Source organism: Enoplosus armatus, chromosome 9 (genome assembly GCF_043641665.1).
Source record: "Enoplosus armatus isolate fEnoArm2 chromosome 9, fEnoArm2.hap1, whole genome shotgun sequence".
Lineage (NCBI taxonomy): Eukaryota > Metazoa > Chordata > Actinopteri > Centrarchiformes > Enoplosidae > Enoplosus > Enoplosus armatus.
The window spans coordinates 9,873,662-9,894,252 of NC_092188.1; the positions used below are offsets into that span (position 1 = coordinate 9,873,662).

The 20,591-nt window shown below is 42.0% G+C and overlaps 1 protein-coding gene and 3 non-coding genes across 4 annotated transcripts; all 4 read right to left on the reverse strand.

The window, feature by feature from the left end:
• Positions 1 to 999: 999 nt before the first annotated feature.
• ncapd2 (non-SMC condensin I complex, subunit D2) lies at positions 1,000 to 20,359 on the reverse strand. Its single transcript, XM_070911993.1, has 31 exons — positions 20,242 to 20,359; positions 20,059 to 20,134; positions 19,917 to 19,975; positions 19,643 to 19,818; positions 19,014 to 19,159; positions 18,464 to 18,591; positions 18,145 to 18,268; positions 17,882 to 18,029; positions 16,242 to 16,439; positions 16,023 to 16,157; positions 15,844 to 15,931; positions 14,721 to 14,922; positions 14,464 to 14,582; positions 13,475 to 13,675; positions 13,181 to 13,355; positions 12,712 to 12,796; positions 12,461 to 12,597; positions 10,592 to 10,724; positions 10,237 to 10,312; positions 9,909 to 10,124; positions 9,652 to 9,806; positions 7,708 to 7,819; positions 7,468 to 7,591; positions 6,793 to 6,948; positions 3,829 to 4,006; positions 3,641 to 3,735; positions 3,394 to 3,474; positions 2,650 to 2,833; positions 2,403 to 2,561; positions 2,184 to 2,292; positions 1,000 to 1,300 (listed from the first exon to the last, which is right to left on the reverse strand). Exons 1-31 carry the CDS (start codon positions 20,357 to 20,359, stop codon positions 1,218 to 1,220), a joined length of 4,176 nt encoding a protein of 1,391 aa, XP_070768094.1. The 3' UTR covers positions 1,000 to 1,217.
• Positions 15,483 to 15,797, reverse strand: LOC139290862 (small nucleolar RNA U85). Its single transcript, XR_011597545.1, has one exon. It is a non-coding gene; the product is annotated as a small nucleolar RNA U85 (small nucleolar RNA).
• On the reverse strand, positions 16,675 to 16,983 carry LOC139290867 (small nucleolar RNA U85). Its single transcript, XR_011597550.1, has one exon. It is a non-coding gene; the product is annotated as a small nucleolar RNA U85 (small nucleolar RNA).
• On the reverse strand, positions 19,242 to 19,568 carry LOC139290863 (small nucleolar RNA U85). The gene has a single exon (XR_011597546.1). It is a non-coding gene; the product is annotated as a small nucleolar RNA U85 (small nucleolar RNA).
• Positions 20,360 to 20,591: the final 232 nt, after the last annotated feature.

Consider the following 20,591-nt stretch of genomic DNA (forward strand, 5'->3'; position numbering starts at 1 on the left):
GCTGCACGATCCAACACACCGACCTCAAAGTTCAGCAGCCTCTGATTATTTCAAGTAAATAAACCCCAGCAATTACAAATGTGCGTCAGATACTGGGCAAGCAATCAATGAATATTTTCTCTAAAGTGTGGGATGTTTTCATACCTGGCACGAACAAGCAAAATTCATCTTTGTACAGCACTAAATAAAGTTATAAACAGAGAAAATGTACTCACTTCGCACCCACTGAATACATTTAACTCAGAATTGTCCTCAGATAAAACCTAACTGCTGCTGCAATCACACTGTTAGCCTGTTGTTGGCAAGTGTCTTTACATAACATATCAATCACACGTACAGAAATGCACCCCTCTCATCTTTTTGGAGAGGACAACGCGTGGGAGAGGGAGTAGGCGAAACGGAGAGAGATTAGCGATGAGGGGAGGGGAGGGAGAAGGGGGGGTTAAACTACCGTGCATGAGATGTCAGTGAAGAGAGGAGCGCTGTAAGAGGAAAAAGTAGGCAATGGAGAGTAGGAGGAAGAGGAGGAGGAGGATGGGAGGGAGGCAGACCTACAAAAGAGATTGATTACAGGAGAACAGAGGCGGCCAACTAGGCAACAGCAAATGTGTCAGACAGAAGAGAGGGGAAAAAAACAAAACATGATTGTAAATAAACACTCACTTGTGAGGAATACAGTCAGAGCGTTTCTCGTCTCATAGAGACTGAAATCTGATATGACAGAACATGCAGAGGGAAAATTGAGGGAAATGAAGTGGAGAAGCATGCGGAGCAGTAATACTGTCTGGGCAAGCTGTGACAACCCATTAAACACCGCTGTCCAAACATAATACAAGCAGACATTCAAAGCTGCTTGTAATGACAGCATAAATTTACTTGACATAACCCAGCGGACACCCAACCCTTCACACATTTGTTAGAGTCGGGCTCCGGAGTTTTGATCAGCGCACAGAGGCCGGTGAGTGACGCAGCTCAAACAGAGACAGACAGCCGTGGAGGTCTTATCAAAAACCAGAACCCGGTTTATTTAAAAGATGTCTTGATTCTATGTCATTACATACATCAGACTACTTTAGTTTGGTGCCAACTGCCAGTATCTTTTAAAAAAAATATATACAAAAAGATTAAAAAGTAAAAATAAGTAAAATAGCAATGCATCATTTCAGATAAAAGATTAAAAGGAAACACAGAAATAAGACAAAACAACAGACGACAGATCAGTTTCTGAGGCGAGCTCGTCGGGATGTGCGGGCGATGGGTGTCGTCACTTTAGGGGTCTCACTCTCCGCCATTACAGCATCTGATGAAAAGAAATTAAAGATTAGAAGTAGATAAAGCAAGACAAGTCATGGACTCTAAGATGTGTCAAAAAAAGGCCACTGAAAAAATGTGCCAAGGAAAAGTGTTCAGTCTGACAATCTTAAAAGAAAGTATTTCAGTGAATCATAATCTAATTATGTCACCTTATCTACCTTTATGCTGACATTATCTTTGGTCATTTGTAGATAGATTTATTTCTTTCAAATCCATCCCCTCAATCCTCAGGATTAGTGCTGCTGCAATGCACAGCTCACTTTTAAGAGAAACTGAGGTGCAACAGTCCTAAATCATCTTATGATGCCTTGTGTGGTTTCAGCTCAGTGCTTCAAACACTCTAAACTTTGTTGCATTGATCCAAACTATATTACTGACTTCTGCTGAAATACTGAAGTAAATTCTATACATTATATCAACAGCTGAACTATTTTGATAATTAATTGTTTTGAGATTTTCAAGCAAAAATGCAACACATTCCCTCGTTCCAGCTTCTAACATGAGAATAAACTGCTTTTCTTCGTCCTGCGATAGTGAACTGAACATCTTTGGGTTTTGGACAGTTGGTCGGACAAAAACAAACAATTTGAAGACGCTTAAGAAAATTGTGATGGGCATTTTTCGCCATTTTCTGGCATTTTCTAGGCCATACAACTAATGGAGAATCGTCATTTTAATAATAAAATAAATGTATTTTTTATATTATATACAAAATATGTTGCATAAGAGACAGATTGAGGAAACTCGTGTTAAATTCTAAACAACACAATCAATTGTAAAAAGTTAGATTGTAACGTGAAGGCAGAAGAACCCTTAAAAGCGATTTTCACTTGAGATGGTTGTGATGTTGAATTAATACAGTGGCTTACCCTCTTCATCCTCCTCTTCATCACTGCTGAAGGTGATCACAGGTTTCTTGGACTTGCGAGATTTCTGAGGCGTCACAAAACTGTCATCGCCACGGCTAGAAACTGATGGCTTTGCTTGACCTACAAGAAAAACAGGAAAATGTTTTTTAGTGACAAATTAAATCAACATTTGTTCTGCACACACATTTGCACACAACGCAAATACTGACCTCTCTTTGCTTTTGAACGGCCTCTGGTGGGCAGAGGGGTACGCATGACCGTCTTCTCAGAGGGTCCTCCCTCGTTCTGGTTCTCCTCATCCATCTCAGGACTTTCTACATTCTCCAGCCCCCGTGTGTGAACCGCAGTCAGCCTCTTTTCAAACTCCTCTACCTGGGCCTGGGGAAACAAAAAGTTACCGCCAGTAAAAACACAGATTACATCAAAATAAAAAACATCTACTTGGCAATGGAGATGTATGTAACACCTTGAACTGGGGTTTGGCCCCCCGACGGAGCTTGGCAGTGATGGAGAGCAGAGGCTGGTAGACTCCAGGCTCCGTTAACTTATCGCTGTAACACTCCCAGCACTCCTGCAGCCTCTTAAAACCACGTTCACACATGGACAGCAGAGACAGAGACATGGCCAGGTCGCACCACTGACGCTCCGTCCTGAGGAGAGAGGCAGAATGAGAGTCACAGGGATTAGGGACTAAACCCGATTAGAAACTATGTGAAATGCATAGAAATTCTAGATCCTCAACAAAAAAGCTCATTACTCATGAAAATGGCTTTGCCCTGGCATTTGGACCAAATCTCATTTTCTAGGAACCTCTTATATCTAAATTCACTTTGCCATTGTGTAATATAAAATGTCCTTCCTTCGAGTATGGATGAAGCATGAGTCAGACCGAAGCCTGGCCAGGCCAATTGTTCCATCTACGTTCCTCAACCACATGTTTCCATGACAAAGTGAGTGAATAAGATGTCAGAGTGAGGGTGATAGGTGAACTGAACTGTGAACTCGCTTTAATTGTCGATCTCTCTTCGAACACTGAAAACGCCCACTAATTACTCATTCATCCACCCCTGCATGTTGCACAAATGAAATACTGCAGGACAATCTCAGAAATGAGCAGGGAACAAAGAAAGAAAGAAAAAAAAACCCCCACAAAAGATGCAGGTCAGAGATGTGAAAATGAGAAAAAAAAGGGAGGTGGAGATTTACTCACTTGGCAGTCCTAAAGCGCTGACACAGTTTCTCTACCAGAGACTCGGTCTGCCTTTCTTTGGTGATGTAGGAGAATAGCTGTCTGAAAACACACAAACCAGCTTCTAAACAAAGCTCTCAAAATAGCCATACTGTCAAATGTCAAATATCCTTAAACAAATCACGATTCGTCCCGGTCCTCCTCCTTCGAGTCCTGCTCAGTATGCACAAATGGGACTAGACACACCCTGAAAAGCCATGCAACTCACTTCATGATGGTATTGAAGTCCTCCGAGGTCATGCCTCTTTCTGGGTCGGACAGGCGACTGATGATGTCTGGGAGCAGGTTGTAGATGGCATTGTCCTGATGGGTAACACCAAGAACAGCGTTAAAAACTGTCCAAATTATTCAGGCTCAATTAGGGGTCTGGATGTGTGTGAGAGTGCGAGTGTGTACCTTGGAGGCCAGCTCGTTGAAGAAGTTCAGGGCCAGGCTTGTAATGTGAGGCTCAGGGTCAATTAGCAGCACGGCCACCTCGCTGACTTGACCTTTGACCTTGAGCACATCCTTAAGCACCAACTGAGTAAGAACTGTCACAGCTGTCTGCCTCACTGAAGGAACCTCGTCACTGAGCCTAGAGAAGAAGAGGAGGTGAAATTACTGGCTAGTTCATTTTCTACCTCTTCAGTAACAAGACAGAGTCTACAGCCATGCTAATGGCTGTATGAGGCTATACATTGGCACAGTGGTCCTTTGAGCTAAATATTAACGTCAGCATGCTAACATGCTCACAATGACAATGTTAAAATGCTGATGCTAAGAAGGTATAAAGTTTACCATATTCACTTACGTATTTTAGCGCATTAGCATACTGACATTTGCTTATTATCACCAGAGGCGGTTTAGAAAGGAGACGGCTCAACTCATTTCCTTCGTATCGGTGTCATGTGAGTTTTGCCACTGCCCCGCCCCTTTAGGAGACGAGTGACAGGTCCCAAGTCTATTCACTCCAAAGGGAGAAGTGAACGTGAGCACAGATTATGACCGATTCTTTTCGTCCCGTAGTCACTGAAGTAAATATTGGACCAATTTTTCACAAGCCACATTTTTCCAGATGGACAAATCAGGAGAAAATTAACTTTGTTCAAGACCCGTCTCTGTCTCAGCAACACTCTCTCACAAGATCTGGCAACACAGCCATCACTTGTCGCTGCTGGTGCTGAACCGGCGCTGAACCGGCGCTGAATTAAACGTGCGTTTCTTTGCTTAATGACATTATCGTTTTTATGTAACTTTTTGGAGGGGGGGGGGGGGGGGGCGAAAGAAGAGAATATTAGACAGATAAAACAAGCGGCAAAATAGCGACTACGCCCATTTAGGAGACAGGAAGTGTATACCATATTATACCATTGGCGCAGCTTGTAACGCATCATCTTCTGTTATGGAGTATCTTTGTTATCACTAAATAAAGTACATCTGAGGCTGAAATGTTGCAGTTATTTGGTTACAAACCAAAGTATCAGACAAATTTAAAATCTGACATGATGGCTCAAGATTAATGTTTTTTGTCCTATTTTTCCTCACTGATATGAAGTGGGCGAGGCTCAGTCAATGTTGCAGAGAAATACTAGAGATTTGAAACCAAGTTGTATGGGGTTTAAGAGATCACCAAAGTCATTACATTTCATCATGAGGGGAACATGGATATCAGTCATTTCACACAAAACCACATGTGAAGGTATATTGTTATACGAGTCAAGGGTCAGCAAAGTCATTAGGATACGTCCTCTGGGAAACATGAATGTCTCTACAAAATTTTGGGCCAATCTATCCAGTAGATGTTGAAATATTTCACTGGTTAAGTGACATTTTGGACCTGCTGGTGGCGCTAGAGGAAAAGTCAGGCAATGACCAAACTCTGTTCCAGCCTCTGGGCACCATGAACGTCTGTATAAAATTTAAAGGAAATACATTAAATCATTGTTGAGATATTTCAGTCTGGACCAAAGTGGTGGACCGACAGACGGACATTGCCAGTCCTAGAGCCACACTGACAACGTAACTAAAAACGTTGGTGGAGGTAAAAAATAAAAAGAATTCTTGCCACCTGTGCATTTGTATTTTCCTAGTCAATTAAGCTTTCTGTACAGACTGGGTTATTAGGCAGAATGTTACTGAATCCGAACAACTGTCACAGCCTCGGCTGAATACAATGGGATTGGACAGGCTGTGGAAGGGCAATCGGATAGCATTCTGAGACCCATTTAGACTTACCCTCACCCAAAACCACAGAACAAAAGAAACTCATTAACCATTTCTCATTTATGCCAAAGAGCAGGACTCCTGGCAGAGGAACAGACACTTGTAAGCGCCTGCGTTGGCATGTGGAAGTGCCATGTACAACTGTAATGAACAGGGTAATTAATTCTTAATGCGCTTATCAGGAGGCTCCAGGGCAGCAGCCTTGAGAACAGTGGAGGTGTTGGTGTGTGGGAGACAATTAGGAAACACTATGAAATGCTTATCAGGTAGAAAACACAAGAGCAATGACACATTAAAAAAAAAGAAAGAACAATGTTTTACACGTCTGAAACACCTCAATGAGAGCATTATCAACCATTATAATTAAAACCACACTTCAAACGGAGCAACTTCAGCCTCCAAGTTGGCTACAGGGAAACTGTGCAACTTTATGCAGGAGAAACAGACAGAAACCATAAAGTGTACCTACAAGCGTAAACCCTTGTAGAACCTTTGACCAAAATTATTCCCTTCTGCTCACCAAACCGCTCTGTATAATTACAGCACACTAGCCATTGGTTCTAGTCACAATCTGTAACACACTAGTAATTAAGCTGTTCGTTGTCTAAAAGTGCCCTTGTCTCAGGCGGACTAAGACTCCACCCCAGTTCACCAGTTGGAGGTGGGTTTTCTACTAGTCACGAAGCTCTGGCCGGTTCCCATGGCAACCACAGAGGTCAGATATCAGAGTTGCCAACACAGATCATCTCAAAGTTTGTCCCCCCCCCCCCCCCACAACCATTAAAAAGTTGTGATGGAAAGAGTAAACTTTTCCCATCATGTGGCTCAGTGGAGCACTGTGACAGCTGCAACACTTCAGTGGCTGAGAGGAACAACAACACTGAGACGTCGTGGTGGTGGGATCCAGATGAAGATGGAAGAAGTGTACAAGAGGCTGACATGAAACGTCATTTACAGTACACCCACTCGTGGGTTGCCATTTATGATATCAGGTGGCAAAAACAAATCTACAGATATGATCATAATGTGAATCTAATTGGAAGAGAGTCAATTAGTGTGTGTGTGTGTGTGGGGGGGGGGGGGGGGTGATGAGCATGAGCTGCTACTGTGACAAATGTTATATTACTGGGCTGATTTAATCAAATGTCATTACGTTACCTGGCATAGAGATTCTGTGTCCAGGGCTCCAAAATGTTTGGAAAACGGACAGTGAGGTCTCCCAGGGCTATTACGGCATTTGCCCGGACCACAGGAAAAGCAGAGCGCTCCAGCACCGTAAACATGAGACGGATGTTTTCTTCACACGCAGATGGGCTGACATAAGGGATAAAGACATCACAGCATTAAAGTTATCCCAATAATTCAGGTCAGTCCATCTCGAGTTAAGATTTCTGAAGAAATGTCATATGTAGGGCTGCAACTAACAAATATTTTCATTAATCTGCAATTAAGCAATTTATTGTTTGTTACTGTTATCTAACATTTATGTGCTTTTTGCACGTCACAGTTTCCCAAAACCCACATTAAAATTGCTGCATTTGTGCGACCCACAGCACAAAACCCACAGATATGTTTAACATCATAGAGGACTGAGGACACCAGCTAAGTTTTTGGCAGTTCTGCGTAGTATTGGACTTAATTTATTGATTATCAAAATAGCTGTAGATTAAAAATGAGCATAATGTTGAATCAGCCCCTCTCTAAAACAGTCTCAACAAAAACTGAACATTACAACCTTCATGAAGTGAGGATTAATTACAGGACTGTTGTGTCCCTAATAAAGTGGCAACTGAGTGTATGTGTGGAGAACATGGGAATATGCAATGTGTTTACCTTATCATCATGTACTGAGAGAGTGCCAGACAGGCAGCAGTGGTGAGCTGTGGGTGGGAATAGCGTCCTGGGGAGCTGCACACTCTCACCAGCAGGGGAAGGAATGCACATAGCATGTTCTCCTCTAAACAGACAGAGACACTGTATTATCAAAATCTATGTGAACAACTGATGTAGTGGACAGTGAGCAGTGGGTTTTGAATGTAGCTTAATATGGGGGAGACAAGAGGTTTTCATTACCAGCCAGTAATTCAGTCTCGCAGATCTTTCTGATGAGTTCAGCCTCCGTATCTTCAGCAGAGGCACCAATCAACCCCAGCTCCTCCTCCATAACACTGTCATTAGCCACTTGCTGTTGGAAAAACATTAAAGCTTTACTCTCCCCAACATATTTCTAGAAAACATCATGAGAGCTTTCTAGCTCGTAGCACACTGCTAATGGCTCAGTCAGATCAGATTTTGCTTCCCATTCATTTCTATGCCGAACCAGGCAAGACACATTTGCTTCAGTTCGCAAATTGACCCGCCTCTTTCACTTCACACAGTTCAGTCTGATTGAGCTCTTCAGTGTCCAGCCAGTTTCATAGAGAGGGGGTGGGCCTGAGCTCTCATTCAGGAAATATTGTTGATCTGCATTTTGTTTTATAACTGCAGGCGAAATAACACAAGCAGCAGAGAAGAAGGGATGCTGTTGGGCTGCAGTGACTGCAAAGACAGTAAAATGTTTGATATGACTTGAGGTGGCTACAACAGATTCCAAGTTTTCACAGGAGAAAAAATATAATTTCAAATCATTCAAGCGGCATTTGGCATGGACCACCACTAAAAACCTCTGGTCGAGGCAGGGTATACCACGCAGCAGTGACATTCTAGGTTTGAGTCCAACCTATAAATTTCATTTTATGCCACTCTGCCTCTTTCTGTCTCTCTACTCATCTATGGGAAAAAAATAATAATAAAAACTAATTAAGGAAACATTTATCTTCCTGTTCCCTGATGGGTAGAACAATTATGAGCCATCACTCATCTGACTGTCACTAAAATAAATCTTGTCAAGCCATACTGCTCACTCTGAGACACTTGTTTTGGCTTCATTGCAACATTAAAGTATCTAAAGTACTTTTGTAGTGCCTGATCAGACTCCGGTAACTACAGTATGAACTGAAACAAGACTGCGACCAATGATTATTTTCATGATTCATTTACATAAAATAGTGAAAAATAAAACAAAGTTTTCCAGAGCCTAAGGTGACATTCAAATTGTTGTCCAACCAACAGTCTAAAACCAAAGATTCAGTTAATAGAAAAGCAGCAAATCCTCACATTAGAGAAGATGAACCATCGCATGTAAACGGTTTATTGATTGCCAAAAAGAGTAGTCTGTCAATTGACTAATCAATAGCTAATAGCTCTACACTGAATACTGTTTCTCAGATGATAGTCTAATGACTGTATGACATTTACTTTCTGAATTTATCAAATTCACATTTACGTCAACAAAATTAAAATGACTTCAAATGTATTTGTGAACAATCACAATTCTATCTCCGCTTTAGCTACTTATGTACTACTTAATTTCAAGGGCATTGCACTGGATTGTTTTATACACCTGTACAGCATGTACATTTTAAAAGACATTTAACCAAGATCAGGTCATTCCTTTCATCTGCAGATCTAGAAAAGGTCATCCATGCCTTTATCCCCTCCAGACTTGACTATTGCAACACACTTTATTCTTGTATCAGCAAGCGAAACATCCAAAGACCGCAACTTCACTGCTTATCTGTGAGTTTCAGAATTTATTTTAAAATTTCACAGCTCATTTTTAAAGTCTGCTTGAATTGTCAGGCTCATGCCTGTATCTTTGATCTGCTAACTCCCCCTGAGCCTGATCGCTGCTTGAGATCCTCCAGCAGGTCCCTACTAATGGTTCCAAAATCTCGACTTGCCATTAAAAGGTGGCCGGGCCTTTTGCTGTCCGGGCCCCTCAGCTGTTGAACTCCCTGTCTGGCGATTGCTCTTTTAAATCTCTTCTTAAAACTCACTTTTATCTTACGTATTTTAGCTTGTTTAATAGCTCATGTTTTGAGTCTTATTTGCTTTACTTCTAAAGCACATTTATTTGTATTGCACCTTTCAAAACAAAGTTACAAAGTTATTATATACAAGCCTCATTACCTTAGCTTTGCTAGATGGGCCCTTTTCCTTCTCCTCCCTCTCCTCCGTCTCTCCTCTCCTCCTCCGGAGCTCAGCGCTCACACTGCGCTCAAGGTGAGACACCTGCCAGAAAGCCACGCAGCCACACAGAGCCAACAGCTGGGCCAGACACACACAGTTTACTGCAGAGAGAAAGATACATGTGATTAAGAGTATATTGAGAAAGCAAGGAGCTCTGGGACAGGTTACACTGTGTCAATGTAGACAGACACAATGGGAATCACCTTGTTCGCCTTGCTCATTGGACTCTTGAGATCCATCTTGCATTTGACCAGCATCCTTGTTGACTTCGCCACCTTCTGCAATCTGATCTAGTAAGAGGCGAGCGCTGCGCTGGAGCAGCCGGGAGCACAGCTGGTCAGGGGATTCGGCCAGGAAGTAGATGAGACGGACAGCCTGTTCCATGAAGCTCTGCCAGTAAGGGTCTTCCATCACAACACCTGGGGAAAGTACCAACAGACGTAGTCAGAGGAAGAAACCAAGAGTGGTGAAGACTAAGATGAACAAACTGAAAATACTCCTCAACAAAAGGGCATATTTGTCTGCATTTACCTTCAGCGATGGCCTGTGTGAGGCAGGTGAAGAGCTGATGGTCCTGGGGCAGTCTGAATGGAGCGCCTTTTGATTGCTAGAAATAATGCAGTTAACATTGTGTTGAAGTCTTCAGTTTGCTTGTTTCCCTGCTGGTATGTGTGTGTATGTCACTGTTCCAGGTCTGCCGCGTTTGGTGCCCACTTATTTATAAAAATACATGTCTTTGTTCCTTGATGGAACATTATAAAAAGGCAAAGCTCAAAATTAACATTATGGTTAAATCTCTACTCATAGAAGGGAAGATTTCTGACCTACTGACTCAATCAACAGGCAAGAAAGGCTTTGAAGCAAACTATGGTTTATGACTTCTTACCCTGACATGGTCAGTGATGCTGCAGATGGTGATAACCGAGTCTCTGGCCAGAAGAAAGTCTTCAGTCACTTTTTCTCCCAGAGCCACGGAACAAAGAGTGTCCAGATTACTGAGGACCACCTCCCTCTCTGCCCTGTTGGATTCACATACATACAAAAGACATTTTTTACAAACAGGCTTAAAGTATATATTTTATACTCCCAAATGATCATGTGATTGTGCATAGTGAAGTAATAATCTCTGCCCTACATCACCCACACCCCTGTGTGCTGGCCTTGCCAGTGCTAGGCTGCTGCCCAGATAATGCGTGTAGGAGGACGGGTTAGGAGAAGCACATAAGATTTAATAGGTTATGAATGTTGCCGGCTGGATGAAGAGAGGCAGCAGTGTGGGTGGACTGCAGATAGTCTCTTTACTCTCTCACTCGCTCACTCACTTTTCCCTCCAGCAGTGGCTGTCTTTGAGGTAGATTGAGGGGGAACACTAAAATATATATTCAGTGAAATGCACTGGCAAGGAGCCTAGTTATATGGTCGTGACTTTGATTACAATGAAGAGGAGCAGAGGCTGAGCTTGTATTCTGACTAATGAGGATTTGCTGAATGTCAAGTAGCTGAGGCAGGACCAAAAATATAAAGGCAAGTGCCTTTATGCAGTGAGGAATATCACAGATTTTACATTACTTTTTTTTCGTCAACTCAAATTTAACACAAAACTATAAATATGAAGTTTACTTTTTTTCTACCAATAGATGAAACAGAGTCCTGTTCAATTCAATATACAACAGGGAATGAGGCCTGTTCTGAGTGAACAGTTTACACCTGTTTTAAACTGCAATTTGTATCTCGATACGAAAAAGTTCATGTCTGCGCAAAGGATGACAAGTATGGTTGCAAATGTTGAAATGATCAAATCATGTCAGTGTTTACTTCTTTCTTTGAAGATCACTATTTATATTTCCACATTATTTGGGATTATTGCAACTTCCACCTGCCTGTGCAAATTGGATAAAACTGAGTTTATTCCTTCTCAGCTCTGCTGTGTTTCATGAGTGGCATGCATCACACCCATAGCGTTCAGAACAAATTATACTCAGATTTTCGATAGTCAGCCACATGTAAATGCAATTTACCATGTTGTGAGAAAGGACTGCTCAGTGTTGAAGACATCATGACTTTGTCTGAAATTTGCCACACAACTCAGCAGAACTCCACTTAAATCTGTTCTCACTAGTCAACACACATCTCCTTCATCCATAGTAAACAAGTCATAAGTATGCACAGCAGCAGCAAGCACTACTGTAACAAAAACAGAGTTGTTTATGTGGCCTTTTACAAAAATGGAAAATAAATACAGGCTGTAGAGCATCATGTCATAATTATGCTACAACTTGTCATATTTGTTTTGGTCGACATCTCCACCTACTCTACTGCACTGCGTAGTGTGTGCAAAATGAGATCAGATCACAACGTGAACAGAATGAGAAAGTAATTAAACACAAGCTGTGATGGGACTGATCAGTGTCTAAATGCCTGGTGGAAATCAGGACTTTATGTCCCTCAGATGATTTAGGAGTACACTACGACTGACTGAATTTCACATTTCCCCGGTGTAAACACAAAACGAAAATGCACGCATGCACTGTGACCACTTATCCAGCTACTCCTTATGTTACTCTACACAGTCAGAGTAGGTGGAGCTGAGTCACTTTGGCCTGCTCCTTTAGAGCAGAGTAGCACATTCTTTCAGCCACTCAAAGGCAACAGAAGTTAAAATCTCTCATTGAATAAACTTGGATGATTACTTTTCTTCATCATGGCATAAGACATTTGTTCCTTAGGAGCATACTGAAACTGGCCTATGTCTTACCGTGCAGCCATGCCCAGCAGTAACACTGCAGCTCGCCTGTGTAAGCCAGAAGTTTCTCGTTTGCCAGTAAACCTCTCCCACAAGACCTGCACTACAGTGGACTGGAGGTTGCTGCTACTGCTGAAGAACTCCTGCACCTGAAGAAACCACCAGAAACATGTTTGGATGGTTACAACAAAAAAGGTATTTAAATCCAAAATACAGTACAGCCAACCAGTAACAAAAACATATACAATAACCGAGTTACTCACTATTTCCTCAAGACATTGGATTGTTCCCAGAGATGCATCCACCATGAGCTCGGAGAGACTGTCCACAAGAGTGTGGGCTTTCATCCTAATGAAACATGAGACTACTTTAAGAACACAAAACACACCTTTTCAAATGTTTTCAGGTTTGCTTATGTCACCATGACATTTACAAGTTATCTTAACTATGCACACATACACACTCCTCTTCTCTAATAACCAATCTTTTAGTTACTAATGTTAAACAGGACACCAGGCGGCCCAACACTATTGTAATCCTCAAGAGACTTCAGCAACTGACTAAATCAGAACCCCAACAGTCAAAATTATATTACAATAAACGTACAATTAGCTGTAACCACATTAAATTGTCACATCACATTCAACACCCTGAGGATAGACAGGATGTGCACTTGTTTAATAAGTTGGGACGCTTCATATTGTCATGTATGTGTGAAGCAGTTTTACAGACCTGATGGTGTCTCCCTGAGGGTTCAGATACAGGCGCCTGTAGGCCTGAACCACAGCATCTTTAATGGCAGCGTCAGTTGACCAGACCAGAGGCAACATCTTCCTCACCCCACTGACAGAGTTGGCAACACTGAACTCGCATACAGTCACACAAAACTGCACAGCCTCCTGAACAACTAAAACCAAAAACTTCAGTTGTCAGATGTGAAAATATTTATATTTCTTTACTGAAAATGAATTCATAAAAGCATATTGAAATGCACACATTTGAACTCTGGTGAGTATTGCTTTTTACCTGAAGTGGTTTTCCAGTAGAGCATGGAGTTAATGACAGAGATTGCTCTCTCCACTTGTAAGGCGAAGGTTTCCGTGTCTCTCAGGTACTGCACCAACATCTCCTGCTTCTTCAGCTCCCCTTCCTCCCCCTCCTTCTCTCCCTCTTTCTGTGGGGTCGGTGGCAAGTTCTGGCTGAGCTCAGAGGCGTCCTCGTCAGAGCCTGAGGAAAACATCAGGGACAGTATAATGTTAAGTACGTTGGGATTAAAAAGCCTTCATACAAGAATTCAAGCAATAAACCATTTTTCCATTGCTGCTTGATTACTCAACACTTCCTGCAGCTCCTGTACAGTAATTAAGTTAAATCTATTCTCTATGTTGTGAGGCTTTTAGTGTGTGTAAGGCACAGAAGTGTTCAATTTACATTAAAAGCATAGCAAGAAATAAGCCATCACATTCTGATTGCCTTTTCACACCAGTCTTTTTTTGCTACTTTAGGTAGCACATGAAAATGAAGACATCAATGACAAGACTTGTTCAACTCAATACTTATGCAACTGCCTCAGTAATTGTGATTTACAGTTGTCCCTGCCTGAACTGCTGGATGCCAAAACAGTCATAACACAAAGGCTAAAATCTGAAAAGGGCATTTCACATGTCCAATTTCACATTTTCCAATGGATGTGAAACAAGTTGCTCATTTCTATTGTATAATTAGAGTAACGTTTTTTGCGACTCAACGTGTGCATCTGCCATAACTGTAAAACTGCAGCATAGTGTTGGTGGAATGAATGAGACGGATGCTTTGAGAAGCGTAGACTTCTATGCTCTAAATATAGCCTTGACTTACACTCTTGTAAAAGGCAAATATTATAGACTAGTCAGTTTTAATTAATTGACCCTGGAAGAAGTGTTCAATCTTGTCTCTATTAAGACTCACATCAGAAAGCACTTCTGATAAGTACCTCTGAATAGAAATGGGTCACGTGAACTGAGTGCAGGTTTTACCTTTGAATATCAGAGCCAGTGTGTACATTAAAGTCTCAGGGGTGAGAGTGGACAGAGAGGCAAATATCTCAGATTCAGGGAAGCAGCTGTGGGCTTTTATACAAAGACGGACAGCATTCCTGTAGAGAAGGATGACAAAATAAAGTCCACATATAAAATTGTTGGCAAATTGACAGTGCGGGATGAAAAAAATAATCTTTCAGGTAGTGACACTTTATTCAACTTTTGCTCAGACCAACACTGGTGATTAGTGTCACCTGTATTTGTTGACACGGAGGTACTGAGCAATCTTCACTGCAGTTGCTCTGTCGTCTTCTTCCTCCTTGTCTTCCTCCACATCCCTGTCGTCCTCCTCCTGCTCCTTCTCTGTTTCACTTGTGGGCTCCAGCTCTGTCCTGACAGTGACGAGCAGCTCGGGCTCCATGGCGGCCCATAGCTCTGATGCTTTAATCACAGCCACTGCCAGGAGGGAGAGGGAAAACATTTTTTAAACCAATATGGATGACTCAGATTAGAGCTGCATGGAAGGTTTCAGAAGAACAGCTGACAGAAAAAGATAAAATAAATTAATGAATTAATAGTAGTAAGAAACAGTAAGACAACTGCTCATGTGGTTAAAAATCTAGGTTGTAATGCTGTGCTCCAACATGCCACCATTTGATCATGTTTTGTAATGTTTTCCTGGTGTGCCAGGAGTCTGTTGTGTTAAATACATTAGGTTGTGTTCTTTCTAAAGCTAATAGAGAACAAAAATGAAGGGATTTCCGACAGTGGCTGGAAAGCCTGGTTGAAGCTTCATTAACCAGTTATAAATCTTCCTACCCACCTTGAAAAATGTAAACACATCATAGCCCTAATGTTGAAATGCCCTAATTAATGCTGCATTTCAGTGTTGGAAATAACCAATAACAATGTTAACAACATTTTTACTAACAGTGTAAGATGCTTGAAAGTTATGTATGAATTTTGAGACTACTTTTTAGTACAAAGACCTGGAGTTCAAATGAGTTTCTGAACTTGGCCCTCAGATTACCAAAGAAGCAACTCATGGCTGACTGAACAGTGAGAAGAGAGCTGGGTGAACTCCTTGCCTTACACATGTACACGAACACACACACTACCAAACACACACACACACTGTCTGCTTCATCCCCATGTTTACTCTACTGTAACTTTAAAGGAATAATTTGGGGTCAAGCCAAATCACTGTAGGCAGGCCCTTACAGCAGAGCAGGAATGCTCCTCTGCACTGCCAAGATTACCTGCCAGTCAAGGCAAGAAGAACCCAACTCTCGTTCAGTTAGCTCGTATTCGCCTTGGTCTCATCACTGGGCAAAATTTGATTGTGCATTTTGAAAGATGACATGGTTCATCCCTCACCTGGTGCTTTTCCCTCCAGTTTCTCTTTCATCTCTCTGAGTTTAGCGGTCTCTTTCTCCAGCGGTTTCTTCAGATCTGCACTGCTCAGCTGAAAGAAATAAGAACATGTTCCAATGAGATTGTGGAATCTGGAAAAAATGTCTGCTACTTTGGGTCTAGATTATGTTGCTTTTAGTTACCTTGCAGCTATAGGGGTTGTGTGCGATGAAAGCTGCCAACAGCTGGATGGCACTCTTCACCACATTTATAGATTTGTCCATCAGTCGTCCCACAGCAAGCTCCATCACCTCACTGTACCTACACAGGGGTAGTGCCTAAACACAAAGACAGTTTTTATTACCAAGGGAAACTTTGATAATATGCATTTACAGGTACATTATAAGTCAATAAAAACATACTTTGCAGTTGACGATGCGTGTGTAGACCTGCAACACACGTGCTCTGACATGGGAATGTGTGTCATGGAGATGTTCTTGCAGTGTGTCAAAGAAGCGGTCACGGCCAGCTTTACCAGACTCATCTAGTCCATCACCACACAGGACACGCACGAGGATCTCTCCCAGCACCTCGCACACAGCAACACGCATTGCATGGCTCTGGAAAAAAGGGGGAAATAGGGAATAAGTATCTAATCTTGTTCTTGTGTCAGTAAAATAATATTTTAGTTCCTACAACAAAGATGGACTCTGAGGACTTATGTATTGTGGCATTTCATAGCAAATCCTGCAAGGATAACAGAACGTGCACATGGGCATTAGAGCTACATGAGCAAATAAAATAAAACCTTGAGTATAAACACATAACTTTATGTTCAGATGAGTTTCTGAACTCTGCCCTCAGATTACCAAAGAAGCAACTCATTGCTAACTGAACAGCAAAGAGAGCTGGGTGAACTCCTTGCCTCTTACACATGCACACACACAGACACACTGAAACACAACACACTGTCAGCTTCATCCCGGCAATTACTCCACTGTGACTTTAGAGGAATAATTTGGGTCGAGCAAAGTCACTGTAGGCAGGCCCTTACAGCAGAGCAGGAATGCTCCTCTGCACTGCCAAGATTACCTGCCAGTCAAGGCAAGAAGAACCCAACTCTCATTCAGGTAGCTCGTATTCGCCTTGGTCTCATCACTGGGCAAAACGTGAACTGAACAGGAAGAAAAATAACCTTACACTATGTGTGGTGGAAGGGACATTTCTCTGAAGAATCAAAGAGTTTGTGCTTCTTTTTTTTTTTAACAGCTTATTGCATCAGTAAGGTACCACATTTTGGTTAAGACAACACTCATCAAGTCCTTTATGAGCCGTGGAGTGATGCATTGTGGCATTGTTAACGCAAAACTTGCAGGAAAAAGTGACAACTTGCACCTGAGTAAGAGAATGTCTTGCACAAATAAAATAGAAATTTGTACTTGAGCACTGACGCATAACTTTTTGCTCTTCAAGTACCTTTGAGAGTGACTTCATAGTAAACCTAAACTCATATTTAAAATGGTATTGGATGCTGGGAAGTCCCTGCCTTGTGTGAAATTATTGTGACTAGCGGTCTGTTACCCCGTGAAGCAGAAAACATTGTAGGAAAAAAAAGTTTCTGCTTCTCTTTTGTGCCATCTTTTTTTAATATGTGTTGACATTACTACATAAGCCAATCACAACCCGGGATAATGACAGGGCCTTAACAACAGTAAATGAAATTTATGAACCCGACAGCCCAGTCCTCCCCAAACTGGCGAAACTACATAAAACTCAACACAGAAAGTCTTGAAAGCACAAAGAGCAGTGATTTGTGGGGATTGGAAATGTCCCAAGTCAACCAAGCTGTGTGTGCTCTTATAGGGACTCTGCATGAGCAGCACTGTTGCTCTCACAGAAAGGCCACCATAGTGACAGTTACTCCTTTACATTATCACGTAAACTTTTATGCCAGATCAATGTCACAGCAAGCTTCTATCAATTCAAAGGGCGCCATTTCTGCCCCCATTCAGGACTGTAAATTAATAATTCAATGTCAGCAGGATGAACAAGTGTGTAGTACCTCTCCTTCCAGGTGTGTGATGAGCACACTAATGTTGGGGATCATTAATTCAGGCACCAGGGCACCGAGTTCCGAAAGGAAGGAAGCAAAAGCTTTGACCCCTGATCCCTCTCTAGCAAGCTCCTCACTTGATTTCTGACCAATCTCCCTAGAAGAATGGGAAAAATAACAAGGCATGAACTTATATCCAAACATAAATTGCAGCCAAAGAATCAGGACTACTTGCTGAAAACTTAATATGCACACATATTATGGCTACTGACCTTATCACTTCTCCTATAATAGCCCTGATTCCATATTCTGTGCTCCACACAGACACTGCCTGGGCAAACACAGATGATAACTGCTCGAAGTGTTGCAGCAACTGGATCACCTTTACACTTGCACCTGTAAGAGTTTAAAGAGAGCAGACACTCAAATCAAAATGTTACTGCAACCCCAAATCAAATGTATGCTGATTAACAGGAGGTCTTGTAATGCTGCTTTTTGCTTTCAATACGTGGCCTTCTTGAAACTGACACTGATGTACTTCCTCAGTTATAAATCTTGCTCACAGGTTCAGCATGTGACTGAGAGACTAACCCAGGAGGTGATTGTACTTCTTGATTTGCACACCCAGTAGGTGAATTACACAGTCTCTGGTGGGTTTGCTCTTGACATGGCCGATGGTTGGGTTCTCAAGTAGTTTATAGCAGCAGCAGGTCACACAGCTACAAGAAGAAAGGGACAGAACAAAGAATAAAAAGTTTGATCATATTGTGTGGCGCAACCTACATGAAAAGCAACTTGAAGCCCAGATCAAATGCTACAGTATAAAGTTCTATATACATTAGAAAATTTAGCAGAGCTACACAGGCACCATGTTTGTGAGGGTTCTTGAAGCAAACCATTAAAAAAACTGTTTTATTTGTGATCTTTTGATAAAAGCTTAAGTATTGAGAGTGGGTACTGACATGACAACCAAAACTTTGGTTTGGTGTGACATTATTAATGGAAAAGATCATTTTTCATTTAAGCTCCAATTAAGTCTACAATGTTATCAATGCTGGGCAGAGATCCAAAGAAGAATGTGGGAAATTACACCAAGTAACTGAATTAAGACAGCTAAGCCTGATATCATACTCTTGAGTACCTGATGAACTCTTCCTCCACCAGGGAGAGGCTCCAGAGGGAACGGATATCCAACTGGAGGAGCTGGACAAGGGCCTGCAGCACCTTCTCTCTCTCAGAATCCCACTGCAGTAGTCCTTCTCCACCAGCTTTGCCTTTTTTACCACCCTGTGCAAGACAGACACAACCTGATATATTCAACTGGCTAAACTTAATAGAAAATGGACTCTGTAATTAAACATACAATACATGCCCTCAGATTACCAAAGAGTAGTTCATATGAGCCAAACCAACTATTTTTGACACTATAGCCTCTTGCCAGCTGATACATATACATTCAAACAACACACACACACACACACAAAGAAACATCCCCACATTGTTTGACATCTCCTACCTGTCCCACCATCCCATTGCTCTTGGGTGGCAGAGGTTGTAGAAGGTGACAAGTTAACTGTGGATGGGCCCTTACAGCAGTGCAATAAAACTCCACCACACTACCAAGACTACCCATCTAACAGCAGGCTAGAGAACACAATGTCTTGGTTTGACTGGATCATAAAACTTGTCATGTGGGCGTTTAAAAATTGTTAAAACAAACTGTCTTAGCCATTAACAAACCATTCTCAGCTATGTCTCTTGTAAGCATACCTTTCCAGGTGCCGTGATAATACTCTGTCTATAGGAGTCACTCTCAAGGGTCTCTGTGAGTTTGCAGAGTAGGTAGACACTCATTTTGACTGCGTTAAGTTTCTCCTTGCGTTCCGCAGCTGAGACGGAGGTGGAGACGAGAAGCGCCGGCAGGGAGGCAGCCAGGCCACTCACCACTGAAAGGAGAAAAAAAAAATCAGACAATGCGTGATCAACCCAGTATACAAAAGTAGTATTTTTATTTTTATCAATTTAAACATAAAAAAGGCCTAACCTTGTATTAGTAATTCCAGAGTATCCTCTTTCACACCCAGCTCCACCGAGTTGCAGTGCCTTAAAAAGGAAACACGGTAGCTTTGTACTCACAGTTCTTAATAGCAAAAAACTACAGCAAGCTATAGATGATCAATACTTACTGTAGCACGCTGTAGCCTGTGTCAAAGTGTTCCAATATACACAGAGGCCCCTGGCTTCTCAATGCTGCCTTGAATTCTGTGTGAAAAAGAGACAAAGAGACAAATCCTCAGTCACAAACAAGACATCCCAAATGAAAATGTCTGACAGAACAGCTAAAGAACGTATACAAGTCAACTACTTACTATTGAGATAAGATGGCAGATGTTTTGGGGGCACCACATCCTGGACGACGTACTGGTTGATTCCCCCAGTCTTCACCAGGTCACCAACGCACACAGGCACAAAAAAGTCCCACGACATCCCTGCGTCAAGAAAACCCCCCCACAAGAAAATTAGTTTATTCGCAGTGTTAACTTACCTATTTAGTTGGCATTGTAAGTATCGTTGCCGTGTACGTTAGCATACTTCGCTATGGAAATAACGTTAGTTATCAGTTCTTAACGCTAGCGGAGAAGCTACAATGCACGAGTTAACAGCATTAACCTGTTAACTAACGGTAGTCGGTATGTCTGATTTAGGGACACTTAACAGG